The 24935-nt window shown below is 40.3% G+C and overlaps 1 protein-coding gene and 1 long non-coding RNA gene across 3 annotated transcripts in view; one reads left to right on the top strand and one right to left on the bottom strand.

Annotated features, from left to right (window-relative positions):
• LOC128667057 (uncharacterized) overlaps nt 1-24935 on the bottom strand; it is a 157740-nt gene that overhangs the window by 59988 nt on the left and 72817 nt on the right. The window lies entirely within an intron of this gene.
• LOC128667055 (uncharacterized) overlaps nt 1-24935 on the top strand; it is a 233165-nt gene that overhangs the window by 164980 nt on the left and 43250 nt on the right. For both annotated transcript variants that reach the window (XM_053721938.1, XM_053721937.1), the window contains 4 exons: nt 7713-7976; nt 11684-11953; nt 12636-12908; nt 21055-21153. In XM_053721938.1, the coding sequence (XP_053577913.1) occupies nt 7713-7976; nt 11684-11953; nt 12636-12908; nt 21055-21153 (906 nt within the window). The remainder of the gene's footprint in view (nt 1-7712; nt 7977-11683; nt 11954-12635; nt 12909-21054; nt 21154-24935) is intronic.

Raw genomic sequence — 24935 nt, 5'->3', positions numbered from 1 at the left:
TAAAATAATTAACAATTTACCTGTAAAATAAATATTAACCCTAACATAGCTACAATGTAATTATTAATTATATTGTAGCTATCTTAGGGTTTATTTTATAGGTAAGTATTTAGATTTAAATAGGAATATTTTAGTTTATAAAATGAATTAGATTAATTTAATAAAAATTTAGTTAGGGGTGTTAGGGTTAGATAGAGTTAATATAGTTAATATAAATACTATAGTAACTATATTAACTATATTAACCCTAATATAATTAGGGTTAATATAGTTAATATATATAATGTAATAACTATATTAACTATAATATACTTAGGGTTAATATAGATAACATAGCTGGCGGCGGGGTAGGTAGATTAAATTAGGGGTTAATCATTTTAATAGAGATGGCGGCGGTGTAAGGGGCTTACATTAGGGGTTAATACTATTAATATAGCTGGCGGCGGTATAGGGGGATTAGATTAGGGGTTAATAATTTTTATATAGATGGCGGCGGTGTAAGGGGTCAGATTAGGGGATAGATAAGGTAGATGACAGCGGTGTAAGGGGTTCACATTAGGGGATAGATAAGGTAGATGGCGGCGGTTTTAGGGGTTCACATTAGGCGATAGATAAGGTAGATGGCGGCGGTTTTAGGGGCTCACAGTAGGGGGTTAGTTTATGTAGATGGCGGCGGGGTCCGGGAGCGGCGGTTTAGGGGTTAATAACTTTATTAGGGATTTTGGGGGGGGGATCGTGGTTGACAGGTAGTTAGACATTGCGCATGCGTTAGGTGTTAGGTTTTATTTAGCAGATCGCGGGTGACAGGTAGATAGACATTGCGGCATGCGTTAGGTTTATTTTCTAGTTAGTTTAGGGAGTTACGGGGCTCCAATAGTCAGCGTAAGGCTTCTTATGGCTGCTTTTTGTGGCGAGGTGAAAATGGAGTAAGATTTCTCCATTTTCGCCACGCAAGTCCTTACGCTGCATATTGGATACCAAACTGCGCTGGTTTGGTATACCTGCCTATGGCCCAAAAAACTACGGGCGACGGCAGAAATATACGCGCGTAACTTCTAGGTTACGCCGTATATGTGATACCAAACCAGCGTAAATATTGGCGTCGCCGGCTTTTGCGGGCGACGATTTTTATCGGATCGACCCCTAGCTTTCTTTGTATAATATATTTTAGTGTATATGTTGTCTAGTAGTAACTAGCTACAGGGTTGAGACTTTGGGGCCAATTTATTAGGGGCCCCTAATCACCCTGTTTCCGTGGGATCCTTCAGGCTTGCCAGAAACAGGAGTTAAGAGGCAGCGGTCTTAAGATCACCAGAACTGCTTGTGCAATGTTAAATGCCGACAGCGTACGGCATTTAGCAATGTCGGGCGGACATGATCTGCTACAGCAGATCATGTCCGTCCGACTGTTAATAAATCTTTTCCAGTCTGAAGCAGTTTCGAAAAAAGGGTTTTGTAATTGTACTTTAACAATAAATATATTATAAGTATATATAAGTATAAAAACAAGAAGTAATAAAATGTATTTAATATTTAATATGTAAAAAAAACAGAAAGATGATGATTATTATTATTACTAGGCGATAAGCCTGCCCAGAGGGCAGTCTATGTTTAAAAGATACAACCCCCCAAGCTACAGTTACAAAAAATAAAAAAAGTAAAAGTACAGAAAAAAATAAACAAAGGTATCCAACATAATAAAATTAAACCTAAACTAATACCCCTATAAAAATAAAAAATCCCCCCAAAATAAAAACACCTCCTAATCTAATACTAAACTACCACTAGCCCTTAAAAGGGCCTTTTGTAGGGTTTTGCCCTAAGCTAAACAGCTCTTTTACCACTAAAAAATACTAAGTCCCCCCTAACAGTAAAAAAAACTCCACCCACCAAACCCCCAAAATAAAAAAAAAACTAAACTACCCATTGCGTCTAAAGGGACATTTGTATAGGCATTGCCCTTAAAAGGGCATTCAGCTCTTTAGACTAAAAGACAAAGGAAATCAGCGCTCCCTACTTCGTGCAGTCAGTCAAGCAATGAACAATGATTGCGGTAAAGGATGGAAATGGTCAAATGATAGTTAAAATAACAAATGTTAATGTTCAAAATGGATGATATAATGCTCAAAAATAATGGGTAAGGAAATGAGTCAATGAAGATGATAAAAAGGAAGGAGAAAAGCGGAGGGGTGAGCACAATGTGGTTGCACAGTACCGTATCTCTAGGAAATCCTATAGAGTCAGTCAATAGTCCTGGTACTCACGACCACAGAGTTGTAAGGTCGATGTGAAGATCTTTGAAATCGGGTGATTTTTTCCCCCCCTCCTCTCTTTGCTGTGGCACCGTAATTTCTGGTAATGTGTAGCTCGAATGAGACTCCAAGTACTGTGTCACGCTTGAAGTGTGCCTATTGGTCGAAGCAGCTGTGGCTTGAAGGAAACTTCCTTGTTAGAGTGTCCGAGATTAGAGATGCTGAAAAAGATAAGCACAGCGCATTCCTTCTAAGAGTAAAAGTTTTTATTTGCACATAAAAGCGCCAATAAAATCACACTTACAGAATAAAAGAAAATTCATGCACATAATACAATATGTAGCCAACCGCTCTATTCCGCCGTCTAACGGATCATCAGTAGGACAGGAACTGGATGGAATAAGCCACAAACGAGACTGGCGCCAGTAAGCACTCGTGGGCACTCCGTCTAGCTGAATGAATCCGGAAGCGTGCGTGACGTCGAGCGTTGATGACCTCAACGCGTTTCGTCCTATAACGTTAGGACTTTCTCAAGAGGATAGATGTCACTTGTTGCCGGGTAAACCACTAAATAGCAGCAAAATTGATCTGATTGGTTCAAAGGACTGGTAACCACAAATCATGTAAATAGATAGCATATGCTATATGTGGTTATACCTAAGCAACAATGAGATGTGAGTGTACAGTTTACATAGCATATATAAACATTCCAAAAACATTAATTTCATAACATAATACTTTAAAATATACATAGAACAATGGAAACCAAGTATTATAAATAATAAAGTAAAATATGATTTAAAAAGGATATTGGGACCATATTGAGTAATTTGACCTATAAACAAATGAACACAGAGAACATGCTGGGGACAGTCTATAGCAACAATTAGCAGGGCAGCCTAATTAAAGGAAAAGATGAGAACTTTTAGAGGAGGTTAAAAAGAAAGTGGAAAAAATGGATAGACAGTTAATGCTTAATCCATTACTTACTAGAGAGAGAAACAAGGTGGACAACATCAGGTTTATTACGACATATAGTCAGGGCAGCAAATATATAGAAAAAATAATGAACACCCATTGGGGCATCTTGAAAGCTGACCCAATTTTAGGAGATTCTCTACCCGACAGACCCACCATTACATATAAGAAAAACAGGGATCTTAAAAACATTTTGGCTCCATCAAAACTAAGACCAATAAAGCGACCACCCCTGAAAAACACTATATGTGATAACTGGTTAGTTCCCTCTACAGGTACTAAGAGATGTGGGGTAGCAAGATGTGGAATGTGTTCTCACATCTGCAAACAGGATCATTTTCATGATTCCAAGCAGGAAAAGATATATAACATCAAAAATAGGTTCACATGCAGCTCTACATACCTTGTATACATGTTAAGTTGTAGCTGTAAGCTTATTTATATCGGGCGTACTAAGAGAACCATGAGGAAAAGGTTCAGTGAACAAAAGTACAACATCACACATGAACTTGACACACATAGTGTATCGTATCATTTTAAAAATAAACATAAGTCCAACCCTGATTGCCTCAAAGTAAAAATTATTGAAGAGGTACCTCCTAGCAAACATATAAATAGACTTAGAACACTCCGCCAAAGAGAACCTTTTTGGATTCATGAACTAGACACTTTGAATCTCAGGGGTCTCAATATAGATCTTGATCTAAATGCTTTCATGTAAATATCTCATCTTTTCCTTTAATTAGGCTGCCCTGCTAATTGTTGCTCATTTGTTTATAGGTCAAATTACTCAATATGGTCCCAATATCCTTTTTAAATCATATTTTACTTTATTATTTATAATACTTGGTTTCCATTGTTCTATGTATATTTTAAAGTATTATGTTATGAAATTAATGTTTTTGGAATGTTTATATATGCTATGTAAACTGTACACTCACATCTCATTGTTGCTTAGGTATAACCACATATAGCATATGCTATCTATTTACATGATTTGTGGTTACCAGTCCTTTGAACCAATCAGATCAATTTTGCTGCTATTTAGTGGTTTACCCGGCAACAAGTGACATCTATCCTCTTGAGAAAGTCCTAACGTTATAGGACGAAACGCGTTGAGGTCATCAACGCTCGACGTCACGCACGCTTCCGGATTCATCCAGCTAGACGGAGTGCCCACGAGTGCTTACTGGCGCCAGTCTCGTTTGTGGCTTATTCCATCCAGTTCCTGTCCTACTGATGATCCGTTAGACGGCGGAATAGAGCGGTTGGCTACATATTGTATTATGTGCATGAATTTTCTTTTATTCTGTAAGTGTGATTTTATTGGCGCTTATATGTGCAAATAAAAACTTTTACTCTTAGAAGGAATGCGCTGTGCTTATCTTTTTCAGCATTCAGCTCTTTAACTGCCCTTAAAAGGGCAATCAGCTCCTTTTTAAGCCCCAAAAAACACTAATCTTAAAAAAAACACCCCAAAAATGAAAATAAAAAAGCCTTAACCTAAGCCCCAAATAGGTACTCACTGTTTCTGAAGTCAAGCGGAAAAGGTCTTCTTCCAGATGGATCCATCATCTTCTATCTTTATCTGGAGTGAAGGCGGCATGGAGTGGTGTTCCTTATGCCTGAATCCTCAGCGGCATTCCTCGGCGGCGGTCCTCGATGGCGGTCCTCGGCGGCATGGAGGCTCCTCTTCATCGGATATCCGTCGTAGACTGAATATTGAATGCAAGGTACCACAATCAATTTGGGGTACCTTGCATTCATATTGGCTGAAAATTTGAAATCAGCCAATAGGATTAGAGCTACTGAAATCCTTTTGGCTGTTCAAATCAGCCAATAAGATTTCAGTAGCTCTCATCCTATTGGCTGATTTTGAAAATTTCAGCCAATAGGAATGTAAGGCACCCCAATAAATATGGGGTACCTTGCATTCAATATTCAGTGTGCGGTCGGACGATCATATGAAGTGAAGCCTTCACTCCACCGCCGATGACCGCCGCCGAGGATCGCCACATCTGGGAACACCGCTCTGGACCTCCGCTCCGTGCTGCCTTCGCTGTGGATGAAGATGATGGACCCGCCTCGATGAAGACCTTCTCCGCCGGACTTCAGGAACGGTGAGTACAAATTTGGGGCTTTAGTGTTAGGCTTTTTTAATTTTAAATTTTTTTTTGTTAGGATTTTTTTAGGATTTTTTGGGCAATTGAGAAAGAGCTGAATGCCCTTTTAAGGGCAGTGAAAAAGAGCTGAATGCCCTTTTAAGGGCAATGCCCATACAAATGCCCCTTTAGGGGCAATGGGTAGTTTAGGTTTTTTAGTGTTAAGTTTTTTTAATTTTGGGGGGTTTGGTGGCTGGGGGGTTTTACTGTTAGAGGGGGGCTTAGTATTTTTTTAAAGGAAAAGAGCTGTTTAACATTTTAAGGGCTATTGGTAGTTTATTCTTAGATTAGGGGGTGTTTTTATTCTGGGGGGCTTTTTTATTTTCATAGGGATTAGGTATATTTTTTTTATTTTGGATAATGTGGTTTATTATTTTCTGTAATGTTAGACTTTTCTTATTTTGTGTAATTTTAGATTAATTTAATGCATTTGTTTTATTTTGGGTTTCCACATTCTTTTATTAACATTGTCATTCGTTGAGACTAGTAAACAAGATTTACTAACAGGCTCCTATTATGGATATGACAGCTGTTTTGAAATACACCTTTCTATGACGTATTTATCGTCATCATCAGACCCATTTCACTCCGATTGGTAACGCCTCTTAGGTATACATTGATCGACAAAACTTTGTCTTGCCCTTACATTAGGGGGCTGATGTTAACGATAATATGTACAATCTCTCTACAATTGGACATCGCTCTGTGAGTGACAAGTCCTGAAGGCCATACAAGATATGACTTGAAGTATCTGTAAAAGCAATGACATGATTATTTCACACAAAATAAATGATATAATGATGCTGCCTTATTTGATCGATTTCACGATCTAATACTGAAAGAGATTAGAGCTTAGATGAATCAGCAATGTCTGATAATAGTAATAACTATATTTACAATCATGCCAATGCCTGATTCATTTATGAGTTATACTTACTATATGCGTTATATATGCAATTTTCAAATCATATTTTGCTTTATTATTCTTTATGTATCCGTCACATTTTGGGCTGCCCCATTTCTTGATACTGTCATCCGTTGATAGTTGACATAGTGGAAATTAATAAACATGATCTGCCAATAGGATTCTACTATGGATATGACAGCTGTTTGAAATACACCTTTCCATGATGCATATATCGTCACTAGAGACTTATCCCTCTTTTGATTGGTAACGCCTCTTATGAACATGATGTATGATGATACTTTGTCCTGCCCCCATATGACAAGGGAGCTGATGTCATCGATAAGGTGCATAACTTTGTTATAATTGGCCGTCGCCCTATGAGTGACAAATCCTGAAGGCCAATTAGATGCTGACCCCCATTTGGTCACTCCTATTACACAGCGAGGAGGGATTAACGAAGCAATAAATAAATCACAATAGTGGCCGTCCGCACCCCCTCTGAGGAAGCGTTTTTGTGAAACACGCATCAGTGGTCCTTTGGAGCAGCTCTGTCTCTCCGTTGTTTTAAATTTGCTTATCATGCATATATACTGATCTCCTTCATATACATAACGATACCGAAGCCTAGCAGTTAGCTTAAAATGATAAAAAATATAATTTAACTTTGGCCCTCGGATTGTAAGGGCTATTAATAGCTTTGATATAGTTACTGCTGGCTTATATTACTCATTATCTTATCAGAATGGGAGTTTCAGCATTTTGGCTGGTTTAAGTGTTTTTTTAACTTTTTGAGCTCAAGCTATTTGTGTGTGTGTGTTTTCTTTTATAATTTTTCTGATTTCCTTGAATAAAGTTATTTAGTATGAATGAGAATTCCTATGTTACAAATGTAATTCAATTATAAGTCACTAAAAGCAGAATTATTACTCTTCCAATGTGGAGTGAAGCTCTTTTTACTTAATTGTATAACTATTTACAATTACGTTGTTAGTTTTTATTTGCCTTTAGCTTTAACTCCACAGCAGGTAGTCTTATTATATATATAACTAGATATTAGTTTAGATATTATTTAATTATATAAGTATCCTGTTTAATATTATTCTGCTTCCTTCACTTTATATTGTATTTCAAAAAAGGATAACAAGAAAACGAAGAAAAATTGATAATAGAAGTAAATTGAAAAGTTATTTAAAATTGTATGTTCTGTCTGAATTGTAAAAGAAAAAAATGGGGTTTTATGTCCTTTTAAGGTTGGTCTCAACCTGAAATCTCACTTTATACTAAATAAAATCTAATACAAAACTGTGACACTGCTATAATTTCAACCCCTAGTTAGTAATCTCAAGTAAAGCAAGTTCTTTCTTTTTTATATATATATTTTTATTTTTGCTTCTGTTTTTACATAAATATTAGATTATCACAGCCTGAGCTATTACCATTCTGGAGTGTCAGAGCGCATCCCAGGTCTGCCACAATTTATGGCAGTGGGGTATGTAGATGACGAACAGATAGACAGCTACAACAGTGATACAAGGGAGCTCATACCTGTGACTAAGTGGATAGAAAATAACGAAGATGTTTCTTACTGGAAGAGGCAGACAACTTATCGCAGAGGATGGGAAGAGGTGTTTAAGGATGATCTGATGATCTTAAATGGCCGCTTCAATAAAACTGCAGGTATGTAGGAAAAAACACTGCAAGAGGAATTCTTTCATATTTTACGAACATGCAATTTTAAAGATTGTTTCATGAGTCATATGGAGGCCTGACGAGAGGAAGAGCCAGATTACAAGTGGACAGAGGCGGACTGAGACCAATCAGAGCCCCCGGGCAAAAATTAGGGAAGGGCCCCCGCTGTATCACACCAAGCCCAAATGTATTCAAATGTATGCAAATGAACATGGTAGCCATCCTGCCCTACCGCTACCAGGCCCCCCCCCCCGAATTCCAGGGCCAGGACCCCAACTTTAAGGGAAAGAGTAAAGGCCCCCAATCTCCAGAGCAAATACCTCACACTCCATGGCCCTCACAGCGACAGACCCCCGATAGGGCCCCCCTGATCAACAAACCCCACATCCAGGCATAAGGCCCCACTAAACACACTGCTTAGTTAGTGATAGGGCGGCTGACAGCCCCAGCTTAAGCAGCATACCAAAATCCATGGAGATGCCATTTCTGGGCCCCCTGACATGCTGGGCCCTCGGTCCAGGTCCTATTTGCCCATCAGATCAGTCTGCCCCTGCAAGTGGAGCGTTATATATTACTTGCATGCAAGCAAAATTAGCACTCCACTTTGTAATACCACCTCACGATAATGTGAGCTGGTATTACAAGTACAGCACACTTCGAAGACGAGTGGTAGCAATAACCAGTGACTTGTAATGGATGATTAATTATCACAATCCCGCAGTCGGGCAATTTTGCACATATGCGGGAGCAAGATAATTTAGTGCTCCACTTGCAATCTAGCCCTATATGTGTCAGAAGGAGTAATTATATGGGGTAATGGGAGGAGTAATAGGGAAAAATTGCATGGAGATATATAATGATTTATAGGAACTGATTACACAGGCAGTACAAAGAGTTTAAGAGAGATATTATACCAAGCTAGTGGAGGGATTATAAAATGAGATTGTATGCAGCAATAAGAAGGGTTATAGGAAGAGGGTTTAAGTTCATACAGAAAAAATCTCAGAACTTAAACTTGCAAATTGTTTTTTTCCCCCCACATTAATGACTAAGGGGCCGAATTATCAAGCTCCGAATGGAGCTTGATGCCCCTGTTTCAGCATGAGCCTTCAGGCTCGCCGGAAATAGCAGTTATGAAGTAGCAGTTTTAAGACCGCTGCTCCATAACTTGTCTGCCTGCTCTGATCCTATACAATTGGGCTGATTGACACCCACTGCTAGCGGCCGATTGGCCGCAAATCTGCAGGAGGAGGCATTGCACAAGCAGTTCACTAGAACTGCTTGTGCAATGATAAATGCCGATAGCGTGAGGTGAGCCGTTGCAAATTGTCCAAGTCAGGTGCTGAGGATGGCTCAGAGCCATCGGTAGCACTCGCCCACCTTGAGGGCGATCTGGGGGCTCCCACCTAATTCCAATGATTTGCGCCGTGACATCACATGCAATGACGTGATAACATCACCACTCAACTTTATTTAAAATTTACAATGGACAATATAGGGAAATTGGGGCATGCTGCTTAGAAGCCTGTATCTCAGGCATCTAAGCAGCTACAGACCCCAAGACCCACCGTTGGAAAGGTAATCTCCTAACCTTTCGAATGGTATAAGTCTTGGGGATCTGGAAACTTTTTAAAAAGTAAAAAATAAATATTAAAAGAAAAGTAAAAAACAAAAAAGCTCCCAGGTGGGAAATGGCTTAGCAGCCAAAGGGTTAAAGTGCTAAATCAGGATTTCTAGGTGTGATGGACTCCGGCTACTGGGTAGCCTCGCCAAAGGGGTCCTTCCTGTACCTGGAACTTATAGCTATAGAGTGGAGAAAGTGATTATAGCAGGAGCCCACCCTAATAACCAGACAACACCAGTATTAAGGTTAAACACGAACAGACTTTATTGAGAAAACCACACAGCTCATATACACATTCTCATCTTGATAAGAGCCTTATCTGATCCCACCATTCCCGTCCCTCCAGACAGGCTGGCGCCTCCATATGAGCCATAGTCACATAGAGACCCCACATTATGTAGGTCGCAGTTTTGGGGTGATCCAGGGGGAGCAGCTGCCATTCATTAGAGAGCTCCTGGTCCCCAGATGACACAGTTCAAAAAGTAACATGATACGTTACTGGGGACCAGAGCGGAAACCTGGCAAATGTACTCAGGAACAGCCTAAGGTGGGGGGGTGTCCAAAATCCTCGGTTTCCAAGTGAGCACCCGCTCAGCAATCACCCCAACCCCTGTCCACCAAAGGCAAAACTAATCCCCAAAAGAGCAGAGTGAAGAGCCTCTGGAGCAACCTAGTTAAAGTTTAGCGGGGACCTCTAGCAAGCCCAGAGGGTGAGTAGTTCCATAAGCCCAGCAAGTTATGAAAGGGCCTAGCGGCCACAGATCAGCTCTTTCTGTGACAATGTGCAATAAGGGTAACAATAAAAGGGAAGCTGATGGGGACACAATAAACTACAATATGGGAGGAGGTAGCCTTGACAGCCTGGTATCCGTGACACTATGTATTTATGAAAATCCCAGCTGGTTGTCAACTGGTACCCAACTTTCACTCAACTGATCTTCTAAAGGACAGGGTATACAACCAATGAAATAATAGAATAAAGGTATTTATTGCTTTAAAAAAACTACAATCTACAGCAGTGTTTCCCAAACGCGGTCCTCACGTATCCCCAACAGGTCTGGTTTTCATTATAGCTCAACTAGTGCACAGGTGAAATAATCAGCTGATGGGTGAGAGCAGGTTAATAACCATGGTTATTGATCAGCTGAGTACTTCACCGGTGCACTAGTTCAGCTATAATGAAAACCAGGCCTGTTAAGGGTACGTGAGGACCGGGTTTGGGAAACACTGATCTACAGCAACACATTTCTCAACCATAAAATGTCGTCACTTATACAGAGATATGAGTGTTCCTTTTGAACCCAAAGAAAGTAATGTCTATATTATATGCATAGTGTGGTTGGGCCCTTGTCATTTTCCATGCTTAGTAAATGTTTAGAGATAGAGAGAAGAAGCAGAAAACATTAATTGTGAATATTATAAAGTATCAGACTATCAAGCTAGCTCTGGTGTATTTCAATGTACTATTTTTGGAATCTAAAAATGCCACTGCAACTAGGAAGTGGATAGAGCAGATGATTGAGAGAAAGAATACACAGGGCAAGTGATATTACACAAGAGATAGTAGAGGTTGGAAAATATGAGCTTGAAGTGTAGAGAATGAAGTATAAGAGTGGAGTGTACAGGTATGGAGCTTAAATGTAATGGCAAAAGGTGGAGTGTTCAAGTCATGAAGAGTTCCATAATGAAGACTGGGAGATGAAGAGAGAGCATAGAATGGTGAAAAGGCTAGTTAAGAGCACAGGTTATATAGATATATAAGAGAGCAGAGGATGGTGATCAAGAAAGGAGACAACAAAGACTTTAGGGTTGAAATGTATTATAAGAGAGAGCTGAAATGAGAGAGGACACAAGACTGAGAAGTAGTGACTAGAAGATAGAGGAAGACAAAAAACACAGAAGCAAATACCAGGTCAAACTAAGATGTTCTTTAAAAGGAAATAATTTATTACTGGATCGGACAACAAGGCACACACCAAGAATTAAATACAGGGTGTAAATAAGGCACATTACTTAAGAAATATGTATTTTACAGGCTAGCTAACAAGCTTGTGTTTTGTGTTCCCTATAGACCTCCACACATTTCAGCTAATGTATAACTGTGGGCTGGATGACGATGGAAATACAGAGGGGCATTATCAGTACGGTTTTGATGGTGGTAATTTTATTGATCTGGATACGAATGGACTATTGTGGGTGCCTTACACACATGAGGCTGAAATAAGCACTCAGAGATGGAACAGGGAACAGCATGTCGCCAACAGAGTCCATAGCTATCTCAAAGATGGATGTATTAAAGCTCTTAGAAACTATATCAGTCTTGCTGGAAAAGATAGGACAGGTAAAAACTAATGACCAAGCACTATATGAATATAAAGACATTATTGTTTTTTTATATATATATATATCAATTGTCCCACTAGCTGACCAGTATGCACTATAGTTTTAATACGCATCCCACTACATGCACAGTATGCACTATAGTTTAAAGGGACAGTAAACCCGAAATTAAACTTAAAGGGATACTGAACCCACATTTTTTCTTTCATGATTTTTGGCAGTTGTGTTATTTCTATAATCATTTTGTTACACTTATTTACTAATAAATACTTTTTTTTTCACTGTTTGTCCTTATGTCACAATTTCAAAGTTTAAATCTCACTTGAAATTGAACTGGGAAAAGATAAACCTATTTTAAACACCTTCCTGATATGAATTAGTACACATTATATACAGTAATTAATACTCTGACAATATATTATGCAAAGAGTACTAATGACTTTTTTTTTAAGCTTAAAGCTGAGGACTTGACCTAGACCTTTGTTGACTCGAGACTTGACTTGGACTTGCCTGTGTTGACTCGGGACTTGACTTGGGACTTAAATACAAAGACTTGAGACTTACTTGTGACTGCAAACCAATGACTTGGTCCCACCTCTGGTTCATGCAACAGATGTAATAAAGAATTACCATATTTTATGTTATTTAACAGTAATAATGTGCTTTATCTTTCTCTTTATTAGTTCCCCCACAAGTTAAGGTTTCCGGTCACCAATCAGACACTGTGACAAAGCTTTACTGCTGGGTGTACGGGTTTTACCCTAAAGCTGTGGATGTCAAGTGGGTGAAGAACGGAGAAATCGATTTAATGTCAGAGGAGGCAACACAAGTCCTCCCCAACCCTGATGGGACCTATCAGCTCAGGGTCACTGTGGAGGTGATACCTAAGCATGGGGACAGTTTCTCCTGTCATGTGGATCACAGCAGCCTGAAGGAGCCACTTACTGTGCTTTGGGGTGAGTGTTACCAATAACGGAGTAATTAGAAGCTTAGAAGCACCAATGAGGGGTAAATTAGATTCCTCAGTCAATTATTACAACTGTTTAAACACATAGATTAGTACTTATAATTTATTTCCACTAATTGCAATTCCTGAAAAGTAACAGGCTGTGGTATTTTAGAGGCATTGTATAAAAATATAATTAAAATAATTAATAACAGGATGAATACAATGAGAGGAACCTCAACAGCTTCTACTGTAAATATAAAGTGCCTTATTGTAAAAAATAGGCTTGTTCCAGCATTCAGTCACTGCAAAGCATGAGGAACAAATTATTATTCTGTGAATCATAGTGAATTATCCAGTTCCCTTTGATTATTACTGATGTGTAAGGTAAATGAAGATGATGATTTTCTTCAAACACTAAAACTTTAAAAAGACAGTAAAGTCAACATTAAACTTTCATGATTCAGATACAACATACAATTTTAATAAATTTTCCAATTAACTTCTAGTATCTAATTTGATTTGTTCTCTTGGTATCCTTTGTTGAAAAACATATCTAGATAGGATTGGTGACTGCACATAATATGCCTCTTGTTTTTGGCTCACCCAATGTAATCAACTACCCAAATTTTATCTTTCATAATTCAGACAGAGCATATATTTTTTTATATTTTTTTTCACTTCTATAATCAAACTTGCTTCATTCTCTTGGTATCCTTTGCTCAAGGAACAGCATTGCAATACAGGGAGCTAGCTGAACAACTTGGGGCAGCCAATGACAAGAGGCATATATGTGCAGCCTCCAATCAATTTTTATAATTTTCAAGAAAGGATACTAAGGGAACAAAGCAAAATAGATTGGAAAAACTGTTTGTAACTGCATGCTCTATCTGAATCATAAAAGCTTAAATTTTACTTAGCTGACAGTCTAATTATTTGGTCCCTCCACTAAAATCAATGCAGCATATTTAAAATATATATAATGTATAGGGATGGGCGAATGTGTTTAAATTCAAATTTGAATGGTAGAACAAATTTTATTGTCGAAATTCGATATGGAAAATTGAATGTTAATAAAAATGAATAATCTTTAAAATTCAAATGTAACTTAATTTTTTTTTTTCGATTTTGAATTTTGGTTTCAATTTCGAATGCTGGAATACTGCATTTATAAAAGATAGGTGTACATTAGAAATACTATTTTGAAATTGAATATTACAAATTCAATTAGCATAAAGCAAATCTGAAATCGAATGTTAATAATATTTTCAAATTTGTTGTAAAATACATTGTTAAACATTCGATTATTCGAACAAATATTTTCAAAAGTACTTTAAAATTCGAAAACAAACATTCAAAAAAGAATGTTATATGAACATTCAAAATTCGATTTGAACGAATATGTCGAAATTAGTTTTACATTTCGAATGTTTCTAAACATTGTGCATCCGTAATAATGTATTAGGGGCTGATTTATTAATGTGCAGACGGACATGATCCGCTGTAGCGATCATGTCCGCCGCACATCGATAAATGCAGACAGTATGTGCTGTCGGCATTTATCATTGCACAAGCATTTCACTAGAAATGCTTGTGCAATGTCGCCTTCTGCAGATTCCCCCCGCTAGCAGGGAGTGTCAATCATATGATCTTTTCCTCCCTGTAGCAAACTCTACTACTTGCTAAGTCACACTGAAGTCACATGACTAGCACTAACTGATAACATTGTGCTCATGTGCTGTCACTGTAGTATGTGAGACACAGAGAGGTTACTGAGCTCTGGGCACATATCTAGTGAGGTCTGTACTGTAAGTCACACTGATGTCATATGACCAGCACTAACTGATAACATTGTGCTCATGTGATGTCACTGTAGTATGTGAGACACAGACAGGTTACTGAGCTCTGGGCACATATCTAGTGAGGTCTGTACAGTAAGTCAGTAAGTCACACTGATGTCACATGACCAGCACTAACTGATAACATTGTGCTCATGTGCTGTCACTGTAGTAAGTGAGACACAGACAGGTTACTGTGCTCTGGGCACATATCTAGTGAGGTCTGTACAGTAAGTTAGTAATTCACACTGATGTCACATGACCAGCAGTAACTGATAACATTGTGCTCATGTGCTGTCACTGTAGTATGTGAGAGACAGACAGGTTACTGAGCTCTGGGCACATATCTAGTGAGGTCTGTACAGTAAGTCACACTGATGTCACATGACCAGCACTAACTGATAACATTGTGCTCATGTGCTGTCACTGTAGTATGTGAGAGACAGACAGGTTACTGAGCTCTGGGCACATATCTAGTGAGGTCTGTACTGTAAGTCACACTGATGTCACATAACCAGCACTAACTGATAACATTGTGCTCATGTGCTGTCACTGTAGTATGTGAGAGACAGACAGGTTACTGAGCTCTGGGCACATATCTAGTGAGGTCTGTACAGTAAGTCACACTAATGTCACATGACCAGTACTAACTGATAACATTGTGCTCATGTGCTGTCACTGTAGTATGTGAGAGACAGACAGGTTACTGAGCTCTGGGCACATATCTAGTGAGGTCTGTACAGTATGTCAGTAAGTCACACTGATGTCACATGACCAGCACTAACTGATAACATTGTGCTCATGTGCTGTCACTGTAGTATGTGAGAGACAAACAGGTTACTGAGCTCTGGGCACATATCTAGTGAGGTCTGTACTGTAAGTCACACTGATGTCACATGACCAGCACTAACTGATAACATTGTGCTCATGTGCTGTCACTGTAGTATGTGAGACACAGACAGGTTACTGAGCTCTGGGCACATATCTAGTGAGGTCTGTACTGTAAGTCACACTGATGTCACATGACCAGCACTAACTGATAACATTGTGCTCATGTGCTGTCACTGTAGTATGTGAGACACAGACAGGTTACTGAGCTCTGGGCACATATCTAGTGGGGTCTGTACTGTAAGTCACACTGATGTCACATGACCAGCACTAACTGATAACATTGTGCTCATGTGCTGTCACTGTAGTATGTGAGACACAGACAGGTTACTGAGCTCTGGGCACATATCTAGTGAGGTCTGTACTGTAAGTCACACTGATGTCACATGACCAGCACTAACTGATAACATTGTGCTCATGTGCTGTCACTGTAGTATGTGAGACACAGACAGGTTACTGAGCTCTGGGCACATATCTAGTGGGGTCTGTACTGTAAGTCACACTGATGTCACATGACCAGCACTAACTGATAACATTGTGCTCATGTGCTGTCACTGTAGTATGTGAGACACAGACAGGTTACTGAGCTCTGGGCACATATCTAGTGAGGTCTGTACTGTAAGTCACACTGATGTCACATGACCAGCACTAACTGATAACATTGTGCTCATGTGCTGTCACTGTAGTATGTGAGACACAGACAGGTTACTGAGCTCTGGGCACATATCTAGTGAGGTCTGTACAGTAAGTCACACTGATGTCACATGACCAGCACTAACTGATAACATTGTGCTCATGTGCTGTCACTGTAGTATGTGAGAGACAGACAGGTTACTGAGCTCTGGGCACATATCTAGTGAGGTCTGTACTGTAAGTCACACTGATGTCACATGACCAGCACTAACTGATAACATTGTGCTCATGTGCTGTCACTGTAGTATGTGAGACACAGACAGGTTACTGAGCTCTGGGCACATATCTAGTGAGGACTGTACTGTAAGTCAGTAAGTCACACTGATGTCACATGACCAGCACTAACTGATAACATTCTGCTCATGTGATGTCACTGTAGTATGTGAGACAGACAGGTTACTGGGCTCTGGGCACATATCTAGTGAGGTCTGTACTGTAAGTCACACTGATGTCACATGACCAGCACTAACTGATAACATTGTGCTCATGTGCTGTCACTGTAGTATATGAGACACAGACAGGTTACTGAGCTCTGGGCACATATCTAGTGAGGTCTGTACAGTAAGTCAGTAAGTCACACTGATGTCACATGACCAGCACTAACTGATAACATTGTGCTCATGTGCTGTCACTGTAGTATGTGAGACACAGACAGGTTACTGAGCTCTGGGCACATATCTAGTGAGGTCTGTACAGTAAGTCACACTGATGTCACATGACCAGCACTAACTGATAACATTGTGCTCATGTGCTGTCACTGTAGTATGTGAGAGACAGACAGGTTACTGAGCTCTGGGCACATATCTAGTGAGGTATGTACTGTAAGTCACACTGATGTCACATGACCAGCACTAACTGATAACATTGTGCTCATGTGCTGTCACTGTAGTATGTGAGACACAGACAGGTTACTGAGCTCTGGGCACATATCTAGTGAGGTCTGTACTGTAAGTCACACTGATGTCACATGACCAGCACTAACTGATAACATTGTGCTCATGTGCTGTCACTGTAGTATGTGAGACACAGACAGGTTACTGAGCTCTGGGCACATATCTAGTGAGGTCTGTACAGTAAGTCACACTGATGTCACATGACCAGCACTAACTGATAACATTGTGCTCATGTGCTGTCACTGTAGTATGTGAGACACACACAGGTTACTGGGCTCTGGGCACATATCTAGTGAGGTCTGTACTGTAAGTCACACTGATGTCACATGACCAGCACTAACTGATAACATTGTGCTCATGTGCTGTCACTGTAGTATGTGAGACACACACAGGTTACTGGGCTCTGGGCACATATCTAGTGAGGTCTGTACTGTAAGTCACACTGATGTCACATGACCAGCACTAACTGATAACATTGTGCTCATGTGCTGTCACTGTAGTATATGAGACACAGACAGGTTACTGAGCTCTGGGCACATATCTAGTGAGGTCTGTACAGTAAGTCAGTAAGTCACACTGATGTCACATGACCAGCACTAACTGATAACATTGTGCTCATGTGCTGTCACTGTAGTATGTGAGACACAGACAGGTTACTGAGCTCTGGGCACATATCTAGTGAGGTCTGTACTGTAAGTCACACTGATGTCACATGACCAGCACTAACTGATAACATTGTGCTCATGTGCTGTCACTGTAGTATGTGAGACACAGACAGGTTACTGAGCTCTGGGCACATATCTAGTGAGGTCTGTACTGTAAGTCACACTGATGTCACATGACCAGCACTAACTGATAACATTGTGCTCATGTGATGTCACTGTAGTATGTGAGACACAGACAGGTTACTGAGCTCTGGGCACATATCTAGTGAGGTCTGTACTGTAAGTCACACTGATGTCACATGACCAGCACTAACTGATAACATTGTGCTCATGTGATGTCACTGTAGTATGTGAGACACAGACAGGTTACTGAGCTCTGGGCACATATCTAGTGAGGTCTGTACAGTAAGTCACACTGATGTCACATGACCAGCACTAACTGATAACATTGTGCTCATGTGCTGTCACTGTAGTATGTGAGACACAGACAGGTTACTGAGCTCTGGGCACATATCTAGTGAGGTCTGTACAGTAAGTCACACTGATGTCACATGACCAGCACTAACTGATAACATTGTGCTCATGTGCTGTCACTGTAGTATGTGAGAGACAGACAGGTTACTGAACTCTGGGCACATATCTAGTGAGGTCTGTACTGTAAGTCAGTAAGTCACACGGATGTCACATGACCAGCACTAACTGATAACATTGTGCTCATGTGCTGTCACTGTAGTATGTGAGACACAGACAGGTTACTGAGCTCTGGGCACATATCTAGTGAGGTCTGTACAGTAAGTCACACTGATGTCACATGACCAGCACTAACTGATAACATTGTGCTCATGTGCTGTCACTGTAGTATGTGAGAGACAGACAGGTTACTGAGCTCTGGGCACATATCTAGTGAGGTCTGTACTGTAAGTCACACTGATGTCACATGACCAGCACTAGCTGATAACATTGTGCTCATGTGCTGTCACTGTAGTATGTGAGAGACAGACAGGTTACTGAGCTCTGGGCACATATCTAGTGAGGTCTGTACTGTAAGTCACACTGATGTCACATGACCAGCACTAACTGATAACATTGTGCTCATGTGCTGTCACTGTAGTATGTGAGACACAGACAGGTTACTGAGCTCTGGGCACATATCTAGTGAGGTCTGTACAGTAAGTCACACTGATGTCACATGACCAGCACTAACTGATAACATTGTGCTCATGTGCTGTCAGTGTAGTATGTGAGAGACAGACAGGTTACAGAGCTCTGGGCACATATCTAGTGAGGTCTGTACTGTAAGTCACACTGATGTCACATGACCAGCACTAACTGATAACATTGTGCTCATGTGCTGTCACTGTAGTATGTGAGAGACAGACAGGTTACTGAGCTCTGGGCACATATCTAGTGAGGTCTGTACAGTAAGTCACACTGATGTCACATGACCAGCACTAACTGATAACATTGTGCTCATGTGCTGTCACTGTAGTATGTGAGAGACAGACAGGTTACTGAGCTCTGGGCACATATCTAGTGAGGTCTGTACTGTAAGTCACACTGATGTCACATGACCAGCACTAACTGATAACATTGTGCTCATGTGCTGTCACTGTAGTATGTGAGACACAGACAGGTTACTGAGCTCTGGGCACATATCTAGTGAGGTCTGTACAGTAAGTCACACTGATATCACCTGACCAGCACTAACTGATAACATTGGCTCATGTGCTGTCACTGTAGTATGTGAGACACAGACAGGTTACTGAGCTCTGGGCACATATCTAGTGAGGTCTGTACTGTAAGTCACACTGATGTCACATGACCTGCACTAACTGATAACATTGTGCTCATGTGCTGTCACTGTAGTATGTGAGACACAGACAGGTTACTGAGCTCTGGGCACATATCTAGTGAGGTCTGTACTGTAAGTCACACTGATGTCACATGACCAGCACTAACTGATAACATTGTGCTCATGTGCTGTCACTGTAGTATGTGAGAGACAGACAGGTTACTGAGCTCTGGGCACATATCTAGTGAGGTCTGTACTGTAAGTCACACTGATGTCACATGACCAGCACTAACTGATAACATTGTGCTCATGTGCTGTCACTGTAGTATGTGAGACACAGACAGGTTACTGAGCACTGGGGCACATATCTAGTGAGGTCTGTACTGTAAGTCACACTGATGTCACATGACTAGCACTAACTGATAACATTGTGCTCATGTGCTGTCACTGTAGTATGTGAGAGACAGACAGGTTACTGAGCTCTGGGCACATATCTAGTGAGGTCTGTACTGTAAGTCACACTGATGTCACATGACCAGCACTAACTGATAACATTGTGCTCATGTGCTGTCACTGTAGTATGTGAGACACAGACAGGTTACTGAGCTCTGGGCACATATCTAGTGAGGTCTGTACTGTAAGTCAGTAAGTCACACTGAAGTCACATGACTAGCACTAACTGATAACATTGTGCTCATGTGCTGTCACTGTAGTATGTGAGACACAGACAGGTTACTGAGCTTTGGGCACATATCTAGTGAGGTCTGTACTGCAAGTCACACTGATGTCACATGACCAGCACTAACTGATAACATTGTGCTCATGTGCTGTCACTGTAGTATGTGAGACACAGACAGGTTACTGAGCTTTGGGCACATATCTAGTGAGGTCTGTACTGTAAGTCAGTAAGTCACACTGATGTCACATGACCAGCACTAACTGATAACATTGTGCTCATGTGCTGTCACTGTAGTATGTGAGAGACAGACAGGTTACTGAGCTCTGGGCACATATCTAGTGAGGTCTGTACTGTAAGTCAGTAAGTCACACTGATGTCACATGACCAGCACTAACTGATAACATTGTGCTCATGTGCTGTCACTGTAGTATGTGAGACACAGACAGGTTACTGAGCTCTGGGCACATATCTAGTGAGGTCTGTACTGTAAGTCAGTAAGTCACACTGATGTCACATGACCAGCAGTAACTGATAACATTGTGCTCATGTGATGTCACTGTAGTATGTGAGAGACAGACAGGTTACAGAGCTCTGGGCACATATCTAGTGAGGTCTGTACTGTAAGTCACACTGATGTCACATGACTAGCGTCATACACACTCAGGTGTTCGTTGATTTTAACAAACTAATCTTATGTTTTGATTTCAGAACCCAATAAATCCCATTTCCATCTGTACATCATTGTTGGTGTAATTGTAGCTGTTTTACTTATCTGGTCAGCTGGTGTTGGTGGATACGTCGTATACAGTAAGTGCACAGAACTGAGACTTTTAGGTAAACAGTTAACTATAAACCGGTCTTTGTTGTCACTTTTTATTCAGAAACACAAAAGAACCATCAGCCTGCACTGACATTTTACACTGATCTAGAAGTTATCTCTATATAAAAGAGAAAATAACAGAGCAGTTCAGCTTGTAAATTTCAGTGGTCACAGTGACACATTAGTCACTCAGCCAGGAAGTAGATATAGTGACATTATACAGACATACTACATATTTGTGTCAATTCCAATCTTACCAGTTTTCTCAATCTGAAACATTAGAATTGACCTCATCATTTGTAAAGTGAGCGACACTCGTGGTAAAATCAGAGTTTTTATCAAAACTACCAAATTGCAATTATTTCTTTTATATTTTACTGTTTAATTAACTGCCCTTTAATACTTATCTTACATTACTAAGAATGCAAATGTATAATGCAGTTTTCTATAGCTCAATAGACTCTGCAACATGCTACACACTGATTGTTTAGATGAATGCAAGAGATGGCTCTAACTAGCCCTAACTGACCAAAGCAAGGGATATAAGATAAAGATAACTAATTAGTGTATTCCTAAATGCAAATCTCAACAAATTGTGCTTTAAATGGTTTATAAACATTTAATGTTCAAAGCAGTTAATTGCTGATATACATTATGCATAAATAAAAATGAATAATCTCCCTTTAGCCAAAGTAGTATAAAGCTACAGTGATTAACTATTAGCAGGCATTGTTTAAGGGCTAAAACCCCTAGATGGTATTCCCTGGAAATGACAACAGAAAACCTTAAACCCACCCCTTAATAACCAGACAGACCTGTGATAAATCGGCCCCTATGACTCTCTTGTATCTGGTAAGAAATCATTATTTTGACAGATTGTACTGTGACTATTTTCATTAAATTGATGTCAATATTTTATTCACACTTTAGCCTTTGAGGCACTCTCAATAACATTATTTTTATACTCACACTTTGATAGCATTGCCTATTACTGAGCCTTGTATCATGGAGGCAGAGTCGGCAGCGGGGGGACTGGGGGGTTTACCTTAGGGTAATTATATATGGACTTTAATTTATTTTTTATTTTTTTATTAAATATAATTAAAAAAAAGTTTATAACACACATAGGACAGGGGAGGCGCTGCCTCATCTGCCTCCTATGATGGCACGTCACTCACCCACTCCTATGTTAGGCAATAGAAGTCTTCCTCTCTATGGGGCCAATTTATCATGTGTTGGGCGGACATGATCCGCTGTAGCCAACATGGTCGCATTTATTAATAACATATATAAATATATAACTAGATGACTTTCACAAAATCAATCTCCAGGAGGTGGCGGCTAAATGAGTACCTGAGCCCTGTTGGCTCCTAGCGAGAAGCCAACCTGCAAGACCTATAGGCGCCTAGGGGCCTTCAGGCTAGCAGTCTGTGGGGAGGAGTACTCCTAGGTCAAGATCTAGGGACACCACCCCTCACATTTGCTCAGTCATCAGCCCCATATGGACCCTGCACTCAAAAATTAAAGGGCCCAGACCTCCCACCACTAACAGATGCAGAAAATACACGAGCCATCCAGCACGCTAATGACCGGGGAAGCAAAACATTAACCTAAGGACTTACAGCCAAATTAAATCAATTAATCAGATACCTGCCTTAGAAGATACTGGCAACCCAATGGACCCATTAAATTTCTAGCCACCGACATCATCTGGAATGCAAAAAACAATCAAACACTGGGATGGGAATATAAATTATTTGACATATTGGCTAGGGGGGCTGCTGGCATATGTAGGCAGCTATTGTGATGCCTGTTAGGAACCACTTTTTCATAGACTAAACAAAGGCCTGTAGGAGGAGGAAACCAATAGAAGCTATCAACAGCAAACATCTCAGTCTGTCTCAGGCATGAAGTGGTAACATTCTCTTTACTCAGTCAGTGTTATCTGAGGCTATAGACAGTGCCTTGAGTTAGTCTGACAGTTAGACATAGTATATACTAAGTATATAATTATAAAGAACGCTATAAGGCACCTACAGTGTATACAAGTAGTGATATCGTGAATAGTTCGCCGGCGAATAGTTCCCGGCGAACATAGCTTGTTCGCGTTCGCCGCGGACGGCGAACATATGCGATGTTCGGTCCGCCCCCTATTCATCATCGAGTAAACTTTGACCCTGTACCTCACAGTCAGCAGACACATTCCAGCCAATCAACGGCAGACCCTCCCTCCCAGACCATCCTACCTCCTGGACAACATCCATTTTAGATTCATTCGGAAGCTGTATTCTTAGTGAGAGGAGGGACAGTGTAGCTGCTGCTGATTTAATAGGGAAATCGATAGCTAGGCTAGTGTATTCAGTGTCCACTACAGTCCTGAAGGACTCATCTGATCTCTGCTGTAAGGACAGCACCCCAAAAAGCCCTTTTTAGGGCTAGAACATCAGTCTGCTTTTTTTTTTTTCCTGTGTAATCTAATTGCAGTTGCCTGCCTGCCAGCGTGTGTGTCAGTTTCACAGCGTATACTGTGCCCACTTGCCCAGTGCCACCACTCATATCTGGTGTAACAGTAGTGTACATTTAAAAAAAACAACACTTTTTTGACTGTGAAGACAGCTGCCAGTACCCAAGATGGCCGCCAATAAGGCAGATGGGGAGGGTTAGAGAGCTGTTTCTCCAACATTGGTGTGTCCGGTCCACGGCGTCATCCTTACTTGTGGGATATTCTCTTCCCCAACAGGAAATGGCAAAGAGTCCCAGCAAAGCTGGTCACATGATCCCTCCTAGGCTCCGCCCACCCCAGTCATTCTCTTTGCCGTTGCACAGGCAACATCTCCACGGAGATGGTTAAGAGTTTTTTGGTGTTTAAATGTAGTTTTTATTCTTCTATCAAGTGTTTGTTATTTTAAAATAGTGCTGGTATGTACTATTTACTCTGAAACAGAAAAGGATGAAGATTTCTGTTTGTAAGAGGAAGATGATTTTAGCAGACAGTAACTAAAATCGATTGCTGTTTCCACATAGGACTGTTGAGATGAAGTAACTTCAGTTGGGGGAAACAGTTAGCAGACTTTTCTGCTTAAGGTATGACTAGCCATATTTCTAACAAGACTGTGTAATGCTGGAAGGCTGTCATTTCCCCTCATGGGGACCGGTAAGCCATTTTCTTAGTCAAAAACAAACAGAATAAAGGGCTTATTATGGGCTAAAAAACTGGTAGACATTTTTATGGGCTAAATCGATTGCTTTATTTGTGCATATTATTCAGATTTAGGCTAACAATTGGCATTTATAATCTTGGGGAACGTTTATAAAACGGCAGGCACTGTATTGGACACCTTTTTCAGTCAGGGGGCCTTTCTAGTCATAGACTGAGCCTCATTTTCGCGCCATTAATGCGCAGTTGTTTTTTGAGAGCAGGGCATGCAGATGCATGTGTGAGGATCTAAGAATCTCTGAAAAAGCTTTTAGAAGGCGTCATTTGGTATCGTATTCCCCTCAGGGCTTGGTTGGGTCTTAGCAAAGCCTATATCTGGGACTGTATAGGGGTTAAATTGTAAAACGGCTCCGGTTCCGTTATTTTAAGGGTTAAAGCTCTGAAATTTGGTGTGCAATACTTTTAAGGCTTTAAGACACTGTGGTGAAATTTTGGTAATTTTTGAACAATTCCTTCATACTTTTTCACATATTCAGTAATAAAGTGTTTTCTGTTTGAAATTTAAAGTGACAGTAACGGTTTTATTTTAAAACGTTTTTTGTGCTTTGTTGA

The sequence above is a fragment of the Bombina bombina genome, chromosome 7 (assembly GCF_027579735.1).
Source record: "Bombina bombina isolate aBomBom1 chromosome 7, aBomBom1.pri, whole genome shotgun sequence".
NCBI classification, from domain to species: Eukaryota; Metazoa; Chordata; class Amphibia; order Anura; family Bombinatoridae; genus Bombina; species Bombina bombina.
The sequence above is the reverse complement of the archived record's forward strand: the minus strand, read 5'-3'. Positions and strand labels throughout refer to the sequence as shown.